Here is a 21,616-nt window from a genome sequence, read left to right as displayed (position 1 = left end):
ACCTGTCATGGATTAATGGTTTCTCATAATAAGGTTTCTGTCTTTGTACAATCAGCAGTTTTAAGAATTCTGATTTTGTAATTTACTGTATCAAGTTCATTAACTTTTGGACCTCTAGTATCAAATATATCTGTTATCAAAATGAATTCATCTTTATGCTTTTAGTGCCATTGCCTTGACACTAATACTGCTACTTGTGATTTCCTCTAGTCAAGTTTTACATTCAGTTCAGTTGCTTAGTTGTGTCTGACTCTTTGCGACCCCATGAATCACAGCACGCCAGGCCTCCCTGTCCATCACCAACTCCCGGAGTTCACTCAGACTCACATCCATCGAGTGGGTGATGCCATCCAGCCATCTCATCCTCTGTCGTCCCCTTTTCCTCCTGCCCCCAATCCCTCCCAGCATCAGAGTCTTTTCCAATGAGTCAACTCTTCGCATGAGGTGGCCAAAGTATTGGAGTTTCAGCTTTAGCATCAGTCCTTCCAAAGAAATCCCAAGGCTGATCTCCTTTAGAATGGACTGGTTGGATCTCCTTGCAGTCCAAGGGACTCTCAAGAGTCTTCTCCAACATCACAGTTCAAAAGCATCAATTCTTTGGTGCTCAGTTTTCTTCACAGTCCAACTCTCACATCCATACATGACCACAGGAAAAACCATAGCCTTGACTAGACGGACCTTTGTTGGCAAAGTGATGTCTCTGCTTTTCAATATGCATCTAGATTGGTCATAACTTTTCTGCCAAGGACCAAGCGTCTTTTAATTTCATGGCTGCAGTCACCATCTGCAGTGATTTTGGAGCCCCCAAAAATGAAGTCTGACACCGTTTCCCCATGTATTTCCCATGAAGTGATGGGACCAGATGCCATGATCTTCGTTTTCTGAATGTTGAGCTTTAAGCCAAGTTTTTCACTCTCCTTCTTTCACTTTCATCAAGAGGCTTTTTAGTTCCTCTTCACTTTCTGCCATAAGGGTGGTGTCATCTGCATATCTGAGGTTATTGATATTTTTCCCGGCAATCTTGATTCCAGCTTGTGCTTCCAGTAAATCCCCCATATAAAGGCTGTGGCAGAAGCACTCTCCGTGCTCCTGTCTTCTGCGTCCTGACCACCCCAGTGTCTTCCATGTGGCCCTGAGTGGCAGGCGGTGACTCCTATCCTAGGACCTGTGACTACACCAACTTTTGTCTGTCTGAGCCTCTCCCATGTATCCTCTTGCAGCTGCACCTGACTCTCTCATAAAGAATACAAAACAGCCTTCTTCCTACCATCTTTCTCAGTTACTATTTTAAACGTAGTTGGGGGCTGAAGTAGTAACCCCAAGCTAGATACTACCCAAATTCCTCAGCAGGATAATAATAAAGAAATAAACTGTGGTGTATTTACACAATGGGATACTATCCTGCAATTAAAATGAACTACAACTATACACACACACAACACAGGGCTGAACAAAGCCAGACACAAAATCCATGGCTTGTATAATTCCATGTAGATAAAGTACAAAAATGGAAAAAACGAATCTATGCTCTTTTAAGTCAAAAAAGTTGTTATCCTTTTGAGAGGGATAGGGCTATGACTGGAAGAGGCCTGGAGGCCTTCTGTGGGGCTGATAACGTTCTGTTTCTTAATACAGAAGCAACGTTCATTTTGTGAAAAACGTGTATGCTTTGAAATGGGCACCTTTCTCTATGTATACTATACTCTAAAAACCCACAAAATGTGTATATTCATACAACAGAATATTATTCAGTCTTAAAAAGAAATTCTGACACACACTGTGACACACACAGAGTTACACTACAACACTGACCTGCCTGGAGGACATGACACTGAGTGACGTTAGCCGGTCGCAAAGGGACACTCTGATTTGACACATACAGAGGTGCCTGGAAGAGTCAAATTCAGAGACAGAAACCTGTGTGGCGGGCAGGTGACAAGAGGGGAGGCAGGGAGTTGCTGCTTAATGGGTATGGAGCTTCAGTTTTACAAAACGAAAAGGTTTCTGAAGACTAGTTGCACAAGAGTGTGAATGTACTTACCACTAGTGAGCAACCCATTTAAAAATAATTAAGATGATAAACTTTGTTACAGTTTAACTACAATTTACTATCTTGAGTTAGCAACAGACTACTTTTTGCTGGGAAAGTAGATATCAAGCCTATCAGAACTATACAAAGTTAAAAGCAAACAACTCTTAGGTGATGGCCCATTTGGGACCCTGTAAAGTATAAGCACTTCAGAGCACGGACGTACAGACAATTGTATCAACTGACCAGAACCAGGCGACACAGCCTGCAGAAGGGAGGTCACATGTCACGCACACCAGAAAGATGAATCTAGATAGTTAACAACTTTGATATAAAAAGAAGTATTAAGGTCTGATGAGATACTGGTTTATTCAACAAGGCAATCTTTCCTTTATTTCAAGATAAGAATGAGAACAGGAGGGAAAACCTACTTCCTATATTTGTATTTCAAAACTATTTGGTGTTAGAATGCTGGAAGTACTGGATAAAAACATCTTATTTGTATCTGTTAATGGTTAAGTTTCAATGCTAGAGTCTCAATAAATAAGGTCCAAATAAAGGGTTAAAATCAAATGAGAAATTATTAAGTACTTATTTAACCTACCTATTTGCTCCCCTAAGATCAGGCACTGTTTCGGTACTGGAGCTCCAAACACCATTCCCCGGAGTTTATCCATTGGAGGAGCTTTATTCTGAAGGCCCCCAAACTTCCCATTACTTCGAATGCGATCTCCATCTCTGGTCAGCAGTGTAGGACAGTGTGTAATTTTAACAACCTATTGTAAGTAACAGGATATAATTAGTGAGTCTATAAAATTTAACTCAACTGCTCTAAGAAAGGAGAAATCATTTAAGGATTCTGAGATAAGAAATGACAATGATTATGGTACTATTTTTGCAAAATTAATTAGCTAGTGATGTTTAAGATGACTGGGGGGAAAACGAGAGACAGAGAGATGAATTAGACTGCCTCATAAGCGTTACCTAAACTAGAACAGAGAAAAGACAGAAAAAGTGAAATTGAGATTGATGGCTTGATTGATAAGAGGAAGGAAGAGAGATGGACAAGCCAGAGACTTGTGTGCTTCTAGAAACCCAAAGCAGTATCCAGGCTGTATCACTTAGTTTAGTTTCCTTCTGTTAGACCTAAGTTTTCCAGATACTCAAAGGGTAGCAAAAAGAGTACTGTATTAGACTGAAGAAAATACAAACCGAAGAGCAAAGGGATGAATCTTCAGAGGATTTCAGCTGTACAAAGAAAAAGAGCCAGTTATCTGAGAGCTGGGGAAACTAGAATTATGTAGTAAAACCTAAGACATGGAAAGGGAAGTAGAAAGTGTTAGTCAAGAATTAAATTTTTCAGAGAAGCTAGGGAATAAAAGAGAAACACTTAGATTTAGTATTTCATGATCTTCAGGAATATGCTTTCAAAAAAAAAGTCTAGGAGATATATACAAAAAATGTTCAAATTCACTGGTAATCAGAAGTGAAACTGAAATAACTTGGAGCTCAAATGAGAATTTTCACTACTTAAAATGTTAAAATACATACACAACACACACACCCAGGCAGAATGTTGGAGAAAGGGTCTTCTTGTATTAACATTAATCTGCTTTGGGACAGCCCATCTCAGAGGAAACATGACAAGTGCTAAAAAGATTAACAATCTGCATGACCTAAAAATTCCACTTCTAAGAATATGCCAGAAAAAATCATCACAGATGTGAACAACGTAGACTGAAACATCCTTTTAATAATGAAAAGTATGAATCTTGCACATTCAATAAGTTACATAAAGTATGGCACATCCACGCAATGAAACAGGATGCATACATCAAAAAATGACTGAAAAGAAGACAATTTAGCAACATGTAGAAGCACCTAATTCAATCTAACACAGTAGATCAAGCAGTTTCTGAATTATAAAAGATTAAATACAATTCAATTTTCAAAATGAAAAGCAATAGGACATGTAACAGAAAATTATGACTAATATTTATTCTTTTGACATAATTCCAAGGTAACTGACAGATGCTTTCCCAAATTAGATACTTCCTATAAAATTTAAATAAAATGGAATGTCTACTTGAAGAAAATCTGTGGTGAATTCTTTGGTGAAATAAATCTTTTAGTAAAATAAAGTATCACATCTTACTTTCTTAGTTTTGGCTTGGATTTGTATGCTTTCTACAAGTGAACATTAAAAATACAGACTAAAAAAAATACAGACTGAATTCACATATTATTACCATATTATTATTATCCAATAATCATATATATAGTAAATCAAATAACTGTTATTTTAAATCAGATTCAGGCAATGATTTTACAGATTTAGTACCATCTTAAATAATAAACACACTCAAATTTCTTGTCTCCTCTTGTTAATGCACTGACAGTATGAGTTATAGGCCTGTGGTTAAAGGGACAGTCTTCCAATTCTCAAATGGCACAGAACAAAGGGGAAATGACAAGCTGCTATTTAACGGGTACAATTTCAGTTTTACAAAAAGAAGAGTTATGGAAATTGGCTGAACAACAATGTGAACGTAATTAACACTAGTGAAACTGTACACTTAAAAATGATTTAGACGCTAAATTTTGTTACATGTATTTTACTGTAATTTACCATTAAAAAAAAACAACTTAAGCTCTCACTAGGCCTCTGCTGCAAGGCCACTGCCACTGACCTGGAAAAGATCAAGACAGCATTTGCAAATTCAGTGAGTAAACAGAGCTACAGTTCTGGGCAGTACTTGCAACTGCTGGAAGGATTTAGCAAGGAATGGAATCAACAAAGGTTGAATCAGTATAAATGGCATGAAGAATTTACGAAGAGAAAACAATAAAAAGACTACTGAAACCTAATGATCTGACCAAGAGATGTCATAAAAGCCATTTCTTAGAAGAGTTTGAAAACAATATTTGGTAAGTGGAGTGATTTCATTAACTTTGGAAGCAAAGACATCACTATGAGGAACTATGCTGGAACTGTAAGGAACAAATGCTGTCCCTGCTTTTGTCACATATAGTCTATTACTTTTTTGAAGCTATGCATTGATGTTTTTCATCAGTTCTTCAAAGTTTTCAGCCATTAGTTCTTCAGGTATTACCTATGATCCTTTTATCCTCCTCTCTTTGGCACTCTGATTAAACATTTTAAAAAAAGATTTTTTAACTTTATCCTTAGTGATTCTCTATTACATTCCTTCTCTCTGGGCTGCAGTCTGGATAATTTTTCTGACCTATCTTTCAATTGACTAAATTTTCTATTAAGCTGTTAAGTCTGCCCAGTATTTAACTTTTATTATACTTTTTATTTTTAGATGCTCTTTTTGATTTTTTTCAAATCTAACTGCTCTTATATTCAACACTTTTTCGTAAAATATATTATGAAATGTATTTAAAATGTTTAATATTTTTATTAATATTTGTTAAATATTACTAAACGTGTTTATAACATTTATATATTTTAAATGTTTTAAAATATTTGCTCTTGTGTTCAATATAAAAATTACTTCAGTTTTAAGATAAAGGTGAATTCTTTCAGAGAGAATTTTGTTTGCTCTGATGACATATCTAAGGACACTACAAGTCCAGCATTAGATGAAATCAAATGTTTACCTTTAAGTATTACCTTGAAGACCATTCAAGTATTATGAATGCAGGTTGCAAACATACATGACAACCAATTTGTTAATGCATTCTCTAGGAAAATAGTTGTTTATTTTCTACTTAGTGCTAAAGTTCAAGAAAGGCAGTTTTTTTCAGTCCAGAAATGCCTGGAGTTGAGATGGAGGAGGAAGCTCATTTCTTTTGTTCAGTCTTATGCCAAGGGTTAGCCCTCTTGGGGATTCTAATTTACCGGGAAAGAGGTTCTTCGAGCAGATTCCACATTCTGGTATGTCTTATCCTCTGAGCCTTCCAAGGGAGAGACAACTGATGCTCAAGTTCCATTAGTTTGACAAATATTCTCAAAGAAAAATTAGGTTTCAGTGTTACGTTCATCTCTCTGGGTTCTCACCTTCACTTAGAATTCTTACATTCTTGCCAGTTCTTACAGTAAGATATCTTAATGATATATAGCTAGAATCAGCCTTTTGAAATGGCCTATTAGTTCTCCTCTGCTAGCACTTTCTTTGGCTATCTGAGTTGTCTAGTCCATTTCTGTATAACCCTCAAAGCCTAGCACTGTGCTAGTGATATGCTAGAACCAGCATTTACTGGGTCAGGAGAACCAGGTCCTCCTGAACGCCTCAGTCAGTGACCACACAGAGGCTGCTGGAAGTCAGCCAGGATATGAGTATTCACACTGCGGGGGCTGGCAAAAGCTACAAATCAGGGTCCCACCACTCTACTCAACAGAGCTGGTTATTCAGTAATTAACAGCACCTCACTGTGTCTCATACATTGTACATGTCCAAATAACAGACTGAACTATTGACAGAATCTACCAATTATTACTCAACTTGCTAATTCATCCTCACTAGTAAGCTACTCACCTTCTCCTAATAGATCATATATTGTCATAACTTCTAATGGGTATGATTTCTGACTTATAATTCAGGACATATAAACATGGTAATCACCATCGGAATATAGCAACTTCCTCATCCACAGCCATTTTCTGATACAGTATATTAGAGCCATTTTTAAGTTCATAAGGAACCATTCATGAAGACGCCAAATAGTTTTCCCCAATTAGCTCTTTAATTTTCAGTAATCTCACTAATTTAGCTCTCCTAAACTGAAGACACACTTACTATTTCTTCTAACTGGGCGCATAGAAAATCTGTTCTGAGTAGTTCTAGTTTTGCCATGAATTAGTACTATGACTTGATACAGAACCACTATTTGTTTTGTACTTAAGGTTTCTCATCTAGATTATTAGACTATATGATTTTAAGATATCCATGATTTTATAATACACTATTTAAGAGTACTAGATCATATTTTAAACTGACTTCTGTTTTCTCTTCAGTAACTACTCTCACTCATTTTCAGCTATAATATTTTGCAAGCCTATAATGTTTATATACATGTTTATCACCTGCTATTTCCAAGTCCCTAACACCATATTTATTAAATTTAGTACTTCTTCTATATCAACAAATTCAAGACCTTTGGATTTCAGATCCAAATAGATCATTCCTTTACTGAAATTTTATTCATTTCTTATTTTCTTATTTTATTCAGTCTTGACAACAGCCCTCTGAAAGGCCCTTCTTCACAATAGATTGCCTTTCTTTCCTCATGAAGAAAAACTTAAAAGTAATATAGAAAGGTTAATCTTTCTTAATAAATACAACAGTATACAATATATTCTCCCATCTTGTTTAAACTACATAAACTTATTTTCTAAAGGGCTTAATTTTGTACATTACCATTTTGCAGCTTTTCAACAAAACAATGTATTTTGCAAGTCTTCCTCATTAGGATACATCAATCTGCTTTAAATCTTTTTAATAGATACATACTATTCTACTGTATAAATTACCATAATGGAGTGGTGCAATCCTAACTGATGGCCTTTACCTGCTTTCAAAATTTCCTGATAAAAATTCTTAAACATTCCAGTGAATATTTTTGTGAGAGTATGCCTGTAAGATAAATTACCTTAATATATGATGATATAAAAACGTGGCATCTACTTTGCCTCTCCCATGGAAAGGAAAGAGTCTATTCCAAACTCCTTATTCCCCCATTTGGATCTAGGCTGGCCAGATTCTGACCAACCAAATGTACTTCCCGACACTGGGACTTAAGAGACTGTAACTTCTGTCTTCACCACTGTAATTTTCCTTCTTAGGACCCAGATGCCACTGATAAAATCCCCAGCAGCCACAAGGAGTGGCTTGTGTGGAGAGATCTAAGTCTGCCAGCCTATAACCCTTGCCGTTTGCCCAGCCAGTAGTCAGTTATGAATGAGCCAGTATGAATGGGAGATAAACTAAGTAGGAATTAATTCATTTTCAGAAATAATTTCAAATATTTCTAATCAAGAATTTGCTGAGTTGGACAGTTTTTCCTTCCCAGACTGTTTGGCCAAAAAAATTTTGTTGAAAAAGAAACGGAGAGCCTCCGGGCTAAGATCAAACCCAGTGCACAGTCAGTATAATGTAGCCTTGGAATCCAAGTCAATGAAGGATGCCTGGGGGCAGGAGGAGAAGGGGACAACAGAGGATGAGATGGCTGGATGGCATCACCAACTCGATGGACGTGAGTTTGAGTGAACTCCGGGAGTTGGTGATGGACAGGGAGGCCTGGAGTGCTACAATTCATGCGGTCGCAAAGAGTTGGACACAACTGAGCGACTGAGCTGAACTGAACTGAAGGATGCCCCTACGTTAAGACCTCAGAAAGATTTAAGGCACTGTTTTCCAGATGCTTTTAGCGAGAAAAAGGTTTCTAAAAACCTTAATGGCGTTACCTCACACACCCATGAGGGGGGCTGAGAACAATGGTGCAGGTGACAGCCCCAGAGGTGGCTCTGGCCAGCTACAGCTAAATCACAGTGGCAAGCATCATCAGCTGCCAGCTGTGTGAGGGAGGCGCTTGGAGCTTTCACCATCCCAGTGCAAGTAGCCAACACCACTTAGAGAAACCCAGCAAGGAATGAGAACTAACATGCTGCTACTGCTTAAAGCCACTAACTTTTGAAGTGTTTGTTATGTAGCAATCGATAAACATTTATATTGCTAAATGCTCTGCAAAGTTATTATCAGATGCATTGTATCCCTTAGAATCCCTGTGTTAATGTCCTAACCCCCCCCAGTTCTTCAAAAATGTGACGTGAATTGAAGACTGGGTCTTAACAATCAAATTAAAATGAGGTCATAACAGTGGGCTCTAATCCAATGAGTAGTGTCCTTTAATAAAGGGGAAATTTGGGTACATAAGCATAGATGCAAACAGATGCAGGGAGAATGACCATGGAGAATGACCATGCAAGGAGAAAGGCATGGAACAGACTCCTTCCCTTATAACCCCTGGAAAGAACTGGCCCTTCTCACACCTTGCATTTGGATTTCAAGCCAGCAGAACTGTGAGACAGCACATTTCTACTGTTTAAGCCACCCAGTCTGTGGTACTTTGTTACAGCCCTAACAACCAATAAACAAGGGCTGCCTCAAATTGTGTTTCCAACGACATTATCTGAGATAACTCTTTTTCAATACCACCATTAATAGACATTGATGTGGAAACTCAGACAATTTCACAGCCCGCAAACATTTCATTTTAATTTGCATCTTGGCAAATTCATTCATATATTTTGCTCAGATTCATGCTGCTTATCAATTTATAGGATTTAAATTGGTGTTGCTGTCATTTGCACATGTATCTCAAAATAAAATTCTTTATAGATCTCTAACATTAAATTTTAAAACACACAGTAAAATTTGAGCTACAAATTAAAAAAGAATTCAAGTACATACCTCTTTTCTGTAATGATTGGCAGCATCCAAATTATCCAAAATAATAGTGTCTCCTAACAGCATACCAAATACTAAAAATTTCAACAAACAAAATGTTAAAATTATGGTATCTTTTTTGGTCATATTAAAATATTAACACAGTCTTCTGCTGGTAAGCATGCTGTTGTGTACCCAGAAGCTGAAATACAATGACTGCACATGAAACATTTGGAAAAAAAAAATATAACATATTAAAAAAAAAATTTAACATATAGTATTAAAAAGTTTTCTTAGAAATAATGCTAACATAGGAATTTTATTCAATACTTTCTTCTAACAGGAAAAATAAGAGAAGTAAATATTAATACAACTATCGTTTATAAACTAAATAAGAACATAATTTTCCATAATCAGTAATTTAAGTATCTGAATCACAAGCATAACATATGTATAAAAAATGTCACAACTTTCTTACCTGTTTCACAGTGTTCTACGTTATCAGGAAAAGTCAACAAGTCTCGGGCAAAGACGGGGTCTCCAATGGGTTTAAAATACAATTTTCCATTTCGGTAATGAGGTAGAGGTCTAAATTTAAAAAAGATTTTAAACAAAATATGTAATTTATTATCAAAAAATACATATATGATGAAAAACATATGAATATACTGATTATCTCTGTGATCACAACTCCCTATGCACAGGTAATACTCCTAAATGCTTAACTGTTACGCCTTTGGAAATGAAAACAATATTTACCATTAAAAAAATATCTGCTTAGTTTTATCTGTCCTCAATTAGTTTGTAAAACTGATATAAACTAAGCTTTGTTTAGTTCTGACAAGGAAAGAAGAGATGCAGCCTCTCAAGCTGGCCCTAACCTAGAATGCCAATGATATGACTGTCTCATGCAGACAGTGGCCCTAGAATGGCTGAGGGCATGGGCAAGGCCAAGGCTGAGAACGTGGAAAAGCAGCTGCCCAGTACTCTGGCCACCTGTCCTCTGACACAGTGTACAGAATGAGCAATGAAATCCAGGGATAACAATGAGATTCAAGAGATGGGGGCTGACTGGGGTGTCAGGGCTTTCTCTGCCCACATAGGGTAGCTTTCCCCAAATTGTGCAGGTAGGAGTAGAGGGGGGAGTGGCTTTAAGAGCTAGTCAACTCAATCCCAGTAGGAGGCACAAGACCAGGAAGTAAGGATAACTAGTTTTTAGAGTAAGCATTAGCCTTAAATACCAACTTCATATTTTCCCTAAATAAAGGATTCTTCATTTGATCCTCAGGGATAATGAAAAAAAAAAAAGATAGAAGACCTCCTGAAGGGAAAATTACTTTCAGAAAAATTATTACTCTTTTCAACACAGTTACAATGATTTGATAGGACATCCCATGTTATTTAAAATGGGTACTGACTGGGAGCAGAGTGGGAGATTTTAGAAGCAGAAAGATTTGAGTTCAAATTCCAGCTGTTTGCTTGATTTATGTTTAGATTACAAAGTGAAATAAAATGTTAGTTTAATGACACAGTAAGCTCTTAATTTATAGTTTCTATTCTCCTTCAAATCCCATTCCTACTCAGCTGTAGGCCTTGCAAAACTCTGTTTAGGAATCTGAGAAAATTTTTGGTCAATATTCTGTTATATATTTTAATTTTTTTTTTTGCTTTGCTATCACCATTTTGCTTGAGTCTTTTAAGGCAGATTTTTAAAAATAGTCAAAACTAGAGTACACATAAAATACTTAAATGGCTAACTGGTTTGCATGGTTATTCCGAAAAACTTATTTTGAAAAGTATACAGGAAAACAATTCGAGAAAACAGATTTATATTAAAACACAGATGTAACATCCTAACTAGATGGTCTCTTACATTTCAATTTTGCTAATGGCAGTTCCAATAGAGACCTTCTCTACCTAAATGATGGCTGTTTATTTTTATAGGACTTACAATAGGACAAAAGACATTGATCTATACTCTTACTCCAAATAAAGGAGTTAAATAGTCTGTTAATGATAATGACATCTCACCATCCTTCCTGTTTGTTGTATGTTTGTATGTGTATCTGTTATATAAACAAATAACATTTAACTGGCAAATTAAACCTGGCCAGCATATGTGATGAAATATACTGTAACACTGATCTTAATGAAGGTCATATTTGTGAGGAAGACAAAAAATAATGTAGATAATGTGAGTCACTTCTCTGTTTTAAGTACCTTTGAGAGAAATTTTAAAAATCTATGATTTGATAAAAAATAGAACAGGTATTTTTTTTTAATCACTACTTGCATTTTTTTCTAACCTTTTCCAATCTGGAAGAGTCTTTTTATAAATAGAATCGAGGGGCAACACCTGCTGACGACCTTGGGTTTCATCATAAATTCGACGTGCAGCATCAGTGGTCAGGGTGACCACACAGTCCATGTCACTTGCCAGATGCCAAGAGATAACCATTGCGGCTCTATCATCTTCAATCTGTGCCAGGTGTGCAATCTAGAAGCCATTTAAGAAAATCAAGTAAAAAACTTCTAAATATATTAAATATTTTAAAAGTCAACATCTAAACAGCAAAAACACTTTATTTTGGGAAACATTCATATGAATTAACAAAAAATTCTCGAACTGTAGAGGCTTACTGGCTTAAATATTTTAAATAGTCTCTTATGCTATTTAATTTCAAAAAACCATTTTACAGATTAAACTACAGTAAATTTTGCCAATAACCAAATAAAAATATTTGGCATATTATCAGTTAGGTGATGTACCTTTTTTTTCACATTCATTTCTCTACTAGTGGGTATGTCAATTGTTAAAGCATAAAATACACTTAAACCTAAATATAGTTATACCCTTCTAAGTTGATCATTTATGCCAATGATTTTTTAGAAAATAAATCTAAATATCATAAATAAGAATAATTTCTTCCGTTTTTATAAATTCTGTAGGGCTCAGAATTAATAGTCACTCCCCTATTTACAAAAACAGATGACCACCAAACAACTGTATGGAGGTTATGTGTGAAGGGTACGGAGGTTATATATGGAGGGTACGGAGGTTAGGGCCCCCAACCCTTTGATCAACTGGAAATCTGTATGTAACTTCACAGTGGGTCATCCATACCTAGCTTTACATCCAAGGATTTAACCATTAGGTAGTACTGTAGTCAGTATTTAGTTTAAAAAAAAAAAAGTCTGTGTCTAAGTGGACCCTCACAGTTCAAACCTTTGCTACTGAAGGGTCAAGTGTACAACCATCCATCTGTATCCACAGGGAACTGGTTCCAGGAATCCCCTTAGATACTAAAATCTGTGGATTCTTAAATCATTTATATAAAATGTCACAGTATTTGCATATAACATTAAGTATATTTTAAACCATTTCTAGATTACTTATAATACCTGATACAATGCAAATGCTATGTAAATAGTTGCCAGCATGTGCATGTGACAAACTCAAGTTTTGCTTTCTGGAACTTTCTAGAATTTCCCCCCTCAAATATTTCTCCTCTGCAGTTGACTGAATTCGAGGAATTAGAACCTGTGGATGCAGAGGACCCACTGGATTTTAGTCACAAGCTTGTTCAAAGTTTTCTTGCTCAAAGTCCAACATTGCTCAAAGCCTTACTCAAAGGCTTAATTTTTGTGGCTGATTTCAAAAGTCATTTATTACACTGGTATGGTCACATTTACCCTTTATTCTTACCTGATCTGGTAGCAAACACCTGCCCTAACAATGAGAATGTTGTGTCACTGTTAAAAACATCACAGTGTCCACCCTGTAGAGCAACTCCCCCCTATCTGCAGTTTCTCCTTCTCCATTTTCAGTTACCCAATCAATAGCAGTCTGAAAACAATAAATGAAAATTTCAGAAGTAAACAGTTGATAGGTTTTAACTGCACACCGTCTCAGCAGTGTGATGAAATTCCACTCCATCCTGCCTGGGATCCCCAACCACTGATACCATCATGGCTCCAAGACCCAGGATCACCCAAAGCCTACAGAAAACAAGACAATAAAATGTACTGCCTCGTAAACGGTTGAAGCACAAACCTTTCCCAAAACATCTCCACTGCCTTTAGTATAATTTGGAAGAGTACATGATCTTCTGGGTTTTTTCTTTAGTTCTTCCTGTTCTGATAGCTTTCTTTTCAAAAGTGCTTCAATGTGTGGCACCTGTAATTTATAGAATAATTAAATGCAAGGCCAATTACAATGACTCTTGTACAAGGTAGAGAAAACAGCAGAGAAAATTCAACAATTTGGACAACTCAAGTACAAAGTTACTACATTTCTTTTCTTTTGAGAATATGATCATAGAAATGTAAAGCATCAACCTCACTAATTCTTTTTTTCTTAGTTAAGAATTATATGACCTATAATAAGACTTATGAGTTATACACATAAAGAATATAAGCTCTAAAAAAAACTATTGTCTTTTTGTCACTTACTCTCATTTTCTTTGCCACTGATTATTACTTAGGACACTTCAGTGCAAGTTCTCAACTTGGTGTATTATTAATATAACTTACTAGTATTACTAGATCAGCAACACAAACTGCAATTTCTCTGAAAAGAGCACTCCATTATTGTTAGTCTATTTCAATGTCCAGTAAGTGACTGGATTATAATTCCCATATGGCTTAGGACCCCAAAACAATAGTGTCAACATTCCTAATAAAATATGAATGATTAAAAACAAATTATAGGCTAGAATTAAAAAAAAAAAACCTTTCACATACACCTGGAAATTGTACCTGCTGTGTTGTAGAAATGTCAATATTGTGTTTTTTCAGTTCATTTCGCAACTGGGCCTCTTTTAATTTTGCTTCTTCAACTTGGCCTAAAATTAAAAATAAAAACTATCAATTTGTGATAGCTCTTATAATAGTTTTTGGAAAATGTTTTCAATCTCTTGTTTTTTTCCTTTTAATGATTGATGCTAAAATGAAAAATGATAACTATTATAGAAATCTTAAATAAATTAAAAATCTAAAATTAATGTTCACATCTAATATACAAAAAGAAAACACAAAATGAATGCAACTGGAGGTATTATAAACTGCAAACTACAAGTAATCTTGGATAAGTTATTTAATTCTAATCCACATGAATATATGCATAATTATATACATAATTACATAAGGATATTCTAAGAAAATAAGACTTTTTAAAGAACAATTTTTAGTACTACAAATTATGTATTATTTCATTACTTAGTTCACATTATCCTCTAAATATCCCTGACATGTGAAAAAATTTGACAAATGGAAAGCAATGATAGTGCACAACTCAGCAAACACCCTAACAGTACAGACATTATTAAAAACCTGTAGCAAATATGCCATGTATTTATTAAAAAATAAATTAGCTATTTCTCTGCTGCAGATGTTTGTAAATTAAACTACACACAGTCAAACTAAAACTTAAATTACACATCACTTTTTCAGTTAAACTGTCATCTAGTATCTTTTGCCAAATGCTAAAGCTAAATATAAACATTATTATGTCAAAACCCTTACATTTATATAGATTCAGATTCCTAATAAAAATTGCAAAATGTTGTAGGTAAGCAAGCTATATGTTTATTTACAGACAAGAACACTTCACCTTAAGACTGAATGATGAGTCATATGAACCACTGCTGCTACCCTTCTGCTGCGTCCTGCAGTTCACTCCTAAGTCCAAGGGAAGCAGACAATGTTTGAGTCCCATGGACTCAACCTTCTATCTCACTGTTACCCAAAGCGTCATTTCTAGCACTTCTGAACACAAAATGACTTACACTTCATCTCATCAAGAAGCTGTTTGCTGGTATCAAATAAAGTTCTGTACACTGTAATAGACTTGGATAATTGGTCCTTTTCTTTTGTAAGCGCTGCCATTTGTTGCTGCTTCTTAACATCTAAGAAAAACATTCAGATAATTTATTTCAATTTTTAAAATGTGACTTTTCCAAAATGTCATCACAAGATTAGATAACTAGTAAGCACCATTTAATGGAAAGCAAAACAGTTATTCAAAGTACCACAAACTCAAGAGTTTATCCTCTAGTTTCCTAGAAACTTACCATTGTAAAACATAAATGGTAGGATATATGATTCTAACGTTCTTGATAAAGCTGGCAGCCGAGGCTCAAACACAATAAAATACTCAGTACTATCCCTTCCAGGACTATTTTCTGCTAGCACTAGACTCTGTATAAAGAGAAGAGCAGTAAGGAAAAACCAGTTTTGAAAACGTATTTGTAAATACACAAATGTTATAGATCTCATTATACTCTGTTTTCAAGTAACTGGTAAATTTAAAAGGCAAAACTGACTGACCTGTGAGGTTCATTAAGCATTCACTCAAACATCAGCAGCACCATCCAAGACATAAAACTCTTTGGTATTGGTTTGAAAGCCAAATTATCTTATCAATAAATAGCTTATGCAAAAATTATATACTATAGAAAACTACGAGAAAAAGTATCTTCCAGACCAGAAATAACAATGGCTTCTTATATCTTGACCAGAAATGGCTTGATTTCTATCTTTAAGTTGAAGCAATGTGAAACAACTGATGGTGTGAAAGTTATAAAAATAATCACAAAGAAATACACAAAGCCCAGTGCTGAGTTTAAGTTACGCTGTTACCATGGAAGCAGACCCATCAGTCCCAGGTGACCAAACAAGAGGTCCTGAAAAGCTCTAAAGATTTGGGCTTTTTAATGTATTTTTCTTCATTAATGCAAACACACAAAAACTCCTGATATATTTTATAGCATATGGCTAGTAAATAATGCAATACAAATATCTATATCCTAAATAATCTTTTCAGTCTTACGTGGAAACAATGGGTACTAGCTGTTTTGTTTTTTTAGACCATAGTAATCAAGTTCAGAGAAATAAAATTTTTAAAAATCTAAATCAACAGAACACCACAGAACAATCCACGAAATAATAAAATAAGTCTATCATTAAACCAATGCCCAATCCCACTTGGTTTCTGAAAGCTGTTTTCAATGTACGTATATGAATATAAACACAAAAATAAAACTTCTTACACTTAAAATATGACAAACTTTACTGTAGCAATTTGCTTTCAGCACTAATTTTGATTTTAATTTGATTACAAACAATTCAAGTAAATGTTTAGTTACCAATATTTTACATTTATGCAAAGTATAGATATAATATTCTTTCACTGGGTGATGAACATTTTAGTAAAAAATTTTAGCTAGTACTTATAATACAGCAAAGAAAGAACCTTTATATACCTCTTGGTGTGTTCTCTAGATTAGCCAAAGAAATATAATGACTTGTTAAAAGTTTAATAGGTAGTATCAAATTTCTCTTGAAAATGACTACATCAAATTATCCTCTCATCATTAGTGTGTAATATCCAGTTCCCCTGATGCTTGGCTAACATTTATCATCAATTTTTTTTAAATAAAAAAAAAAATGTATTAAAAACAACCAGTCATTACTGTTTTAACTAGCATTTCCCAGATTACTACTGAAGTCATGCTTCTTGTTCATTAGTTATCTATAGCTTCTCTTCCACTAACTGCCTGTTTATATTCGTTATCATTTATTTTTCTACTAAATTGTCTTTTTTCTTATTGATTTGCAGGAAGTTCTTCAGAATATTTTAAAAATATGTTCAATATACTGTACTAATACATTATTATACAAAAATATTATTAATCTTCTATTTATGTAATTAAATATAAAATCTTATCCTTGATGTCTTATTTAAGGAGGCCTTTTCTATCTCAAAGTTTTACAGTTTGTAATGTGTTCAGTTTACCAAAATCCATGGAATAACAGAATTGAAGAGAACTGAAGAGTCCAAAACTGGATTCATATACAAATGGCAACTTGAAATGCAAGCAATGGACAAATACACAGCAGAGTAAAATGTAGATCAAGAAGGCAAATGATAAAGAATTTGAATAACACAATTAACAAACATGAATAATTATAAATTTAGATTAAAGCTTTAAAGAAAGCAGTATACATTCTTTTCTAACAAACGGGAACATTTACAAATGACTATGTTCTAGACCCAGTGTCTCTTAAATGTCCCTAATGACAAGAACCACCTGCACAGATCAGATCCGATTCCACAGCCCTGCCCCAGACCTACCAAATTAATACATGGTCAGGAGCCAAGTAGGACCTGAGAGATTTCTGCTTCTTCAACATGATACTAGGAACCTCTAGTGGAAATTCACATGCATGACACGAAGCTGACAGAACATGTAGCTGTGGGAGAATAGTTTATGTCACCGTCCCAACCTCAGAAATGCGTACAGCAGGGTAACCAAATGCCTGTAACTGTGGCCAAGGAAACAGGACAGCGGTAACCTGGATACAGGGAGTGGGCACCTGTGTTCTTCCAATGCAAATCGACTCTGCATGTTCAAAATGTCTTCCCCGCCCTTCTGTTTTTAAACTTGTGGTTTCATTACCCAATCTTTGTTAGAGTGTAAGAAAATTTCACTTTATCCTCAACCATGATAAAAATAAAAGAACAAGGGTAAATATAAGTAGCAACTGACACTTGCCCTCAATGTCAAGGAATGAAAAGCAGCAGCATGGATGCAGCTGACTGGAAAATCCTACTACCTGAAGAGAACCTTGGCCCAGTACTGCCAAGTCTTTCGAATTCTCCAAATAAACCAGGAATCTAGAGATGTTCAGCTTGTTCGTTAGTCTGGCAAAGACCATTACGGCATTACAGAAAAAGATCTCTTTCTGAAAATTCATGAATTTTTAAATTTGTTGAAAACTAATTAAAATGGAAATGCTGTGATGGTCAGTCTTTGCCAGACCAACCAAGAAATCGAACTGTAGACCAGGTGCAAGATGGCAGATTCCCCAATTGTTAGCCTAATATCGTTAAAACAATGTGAAGAAAGCTGATGCAAACACTGCTGATAAAACTCTGCAAAGAAAAGTAGATTTTCACTTTAGGATTGATCAAATAAATTATAACCATCAACACAACAATGTAGATTTATTCTCAAGATAAAGATATATGTATGAATGTCAGAGTTGGACCATAAAGAAAGCTGAGGCCAAAGAATTGATGCTTTTAAACTGTAGTGTTGGAGAAGACTCTTGAGAGTCTCCTTAGACTGCAAGGAGATTAAACCAGTCAAGTGTAAAGTGTAAAAAAAGTGTAAAAAAAAAAATCAGTCCTGAATAGTCATTGGAAGGACTGATGATGAAGCTCCAAGACTTTGGTCACCTGATGTGAAGAACTGACTCACTGTAAAAGACCCTGATGCTGGGAAAGATTGAAGGCAGGAGGAGAAGGGGATGACAGGATTGGATGGCATCACCAACTTGATGAACATGAGTCTGAAAAAGCTCCGGGAGTTGGTGATGGACAGGGAAGCTTGGCACACTGCAGTCCATGGGGTCGCAGTCAGACACAAGTGAGCGACTGAACTGAACTGACAGATATATAGCAAGGATGTGCGAAATGAGAAAAGATTTCATTAAAGTAGAGTTCTATTATATTAATGAAACTTTACACCCTCCTCCATGTCTATATAAATCACATTCATAGGACATCCATGCAGTGTTAGTGTATATACAGAAAAGTGTGGAAGATTATACACTGAATTGCTAATCGTCAGTATCTCTGAATGGTGACAGTGCAGTGATTACTTTTTTATGTTCTCTCACTGGGTATGCTTTATATAAGCAAGCTATTTCCATTTTGGAAAAAAAAAAGAATGACAAAGATAAGCTAGTTTTACTAAACTTTTCTAGATATGTGTACATTTTACCTGGGCTATGTTTGATTCTATTTCTATCCACAGGATGCTGGCTTTTCAATGAAACATGATTATACTGTCAGTGAAGTTAAAACAATCCAGTCACAGAAAACAGTCATCCACAGGGAAAAAGAAAAATAGGGTCTTTTTAACAGTAACAATGATAGTGGGTTCAATGTATAATAGCTCAGAACAAAAATCAAAATATCTGACTTTCCATTTTAATGCTATAATTAGAATATCATCACAGCTATACACACAAAATAACAAGTATAATAATATTGTGGTTTAAACTATTAAATACCAAAACCTTATCTACTAGAAGACAAAAATATTACCGTGATTTCAGCTGAACCTTTCACAAAGGGAAATTCAAGTGTTCTAATTTTCCCATTAAACAGAGGTATGTCATCTTCCTCATTAGAACCTTTGATGGTAGCCATTACAGTGCCAACCAAATCAACTCCAGTATGATTGTTGTAGTCATCCTTAAACAATGAAAAGTTTCAGAAAACTAATTAAAAGAAGCAGAAAAAAGATCAAACACAGAGAAGGACATGGGAAAATCAGAAATATGATCTATTTATAAAGCTCCAAATATTAAATCACCCTGATCCTTCTTACTCCAAATATAGAATTCAGATCTCAGAGTAAGAGCTCTACAGGCAGGAAATAATCCCAGAAACCATAAAAGAACCAAAAGTTTTCACCTAATACAATGACTCCCAACTTTATTAAAAGGACTCACATTTTAAAAAGTGTTATGTACCTTTAGCATCTATTTAAGATCAAGGGAAAATCAGTTTAAGAACCAGTTAAGTTTCATGGTCTAAAAACAAGAAAACACACTGAAGGCGTTAACAACCCTATTTGCCAAGTTTTTAAAAAAATGAAGTCCCACTAGTGTTATTTTACATGTTGTTGTTAATATTCTTAGCAGCCCTATTTTTGCTTACCCTCTGGGTAACCAGAAAGTTTTAAAGAGCTCATTATGATCAGTCATGATGGCAAATCTCTTCAAATTACATACTTAATTACTCCCTGCCCCTCACTGAAATGGACACTGAAGAACTGACTTACTTAACACATTCATAATGCTTACATGAAATAGTGGATTAAAGATATACATTAGTAAAGGTGGGCAGATTTCTGCGTTTTCTAATCACTTCTACTTAGTATATCTGGATTTATTTTATGTATAACTGAATTCATTCTCTATTTGTATTTAAGTATAAAGATACTGATAAGCCTTTCATTAACTTGCATAAATTTTTCCTATAAACATAAACAGAATAATTCAGATAGGATTCTATAGTAACTATCTCGCACCTTGAAACTAGGAATAATGTTTGCTACCCTTGGTAATTTGGAAGTAAATAAACATTACCGTGATATGAAGATACAAATCTTTGACCAGGGTCCTACTGGCAACTGAGCGAACATTTGAAACAGCTGGTGTAGCTGGCTGAATTTCAGGAACTAACTTCACAGGTTGATTAGGTAGAACATCCACTATAATCTAAGAAAAGGAGCATTCTAATTAACAACACATTAATGGTTTAGTATTTAACGATGAAGAAACAGAGCATATCCTAAATGAAATGAAATACTACCTTCCAAAACATATTTCCATTAAATTCTTAAAACCAATCAACTTTTTAAAACTGAAAATAAAAGGTGTAACATTAATTTTTGAATGTTAACCATTTAAAAACAAATTTAGAAACACTTAACAATACATGTAATTGTTAAAAAAAAATCAGTGCACTAACAATAATGAATGGAGATGATGTATGTTAAAACTACCTTAAAACTTCATTATCTAGAATCCTGAAATGTTATTAATTGAAACATTTTCACATACAACTGATAGAAGCAACCCTGACCATGATATAGATTAATTACTAATCAAGTCCTCAATATAAACAGGGATAAAAAAGTAACTTCAGTATCAGGTCAAGTTTAATCAACATAATTTAAGTATATATTATTCTAAAATTCCTGAAGATGGCATTTATACCTTCCATCCAATAATCAAACCACTTTTAAACAAAACACTTCAAACACTTCATTCCTCAACCAAGTAAGAAAATGTGAAGGTAACTAAAGCTAACTGCCATGCATAAAAAGAGTAAACAAACCTGCTCACTGTTAAGAATATTTGTTTTATCCATCGTAAAACCAAACTGGATACAGTATGTCCCCACCTTGTTAGGAACTGCTTTATCCCTAAGAAGAATGAGATAAGATTACTGGTAACTTTTAAATAAAAGGGAAAGAAATTCAAAGCATTAACATTTCTTTTCCTTCCATGAAAACTAAATGAGTAAGAGAGTTACTTTACTACATTCAACTTCATTCATCAAATACTTCCTGCAATATGAAGCTTAATATCAGGC

General features: G+C 34.9%; 1 protein-coding gene across 3 annotated transcripts in view; it reads right to left on the bottom strand.

Moving 5' to 3' along the window:
- SMCHD1 (structural maintenance of chromosomes flexible hinge domain containing 1) overlaps positions 1-21,616 on the bottom strand; it is a 127,464-nt gene that overhangs the window by 16,778 nt on the left and 89,070 nt on the right. For all 3 annotated transcript variants that reach the window (XM_070778868.1, XM_070778867.1, XM_019986735.2), the window contains exons 35-45: positions 21,359-21,446; positions 20,605-20,736; positions 19,556-19,705; positions 15,513-15,639; positions 15,228-15,347; positions 14,200-14,285; positions 13,496-13,618; positions 11,748-11,938; positions 9,920-10,029; positions 9,466-9,536; positions 2,634-2,805 (exon numbers count right to left, since the gene is read on the bottom strand). In XM_070778868.1, the coding sequence (XP_070634969.1) occupies positions 2,634-2,805; positions 9,466-9,536; positions 9,920-10,029; positions 11,748-11,938; positions 13,496-13,618; positions 14,200-14,285; positions 15,228-15,347; positions 15,513-15,639; positions 19,556-19,705; positions 20,605-20,736; positions 21,359-21,446 (1,370 nt within the window). The remainder of the gene's footprint in view (positions 1-2,633; positions 2,806-9,465; positions 9,537-9,919; positions 10,030-11,747; positions 11,939-13,495; positions 13,619-14,199; positions 14,286-15,227; positions 15,348-15,512; positions 15,640-19,555; positions 19,706-20,604; positions 20,737-21,358; positions 21,447-21,616) is intronic.

The sequence above is a fragment of the Bos indicus genome, chromosome 24 (assembly GCF_029378745.1).
Source record: "Bos indicus isolate NIAB-ARS_2022 breed Sahiwal x Tharparkar chromosome 24, NIAB-ARS_B.indTharparkar_mat_pri_1.0, whole genome shotgun sequence".
Taxonomy (NCBI): domain Eukaryota; kingdom Metazoa; phylum Chordata; class Mammalia; order Artiodactyla; family Bovidae; genus Bos; species Bos indicus.
The sequence above is the reverse complement of the archived record's forward strand: the minus strand, read 5'-3'. Positions and strand labels throughout refer to the sequence as shown.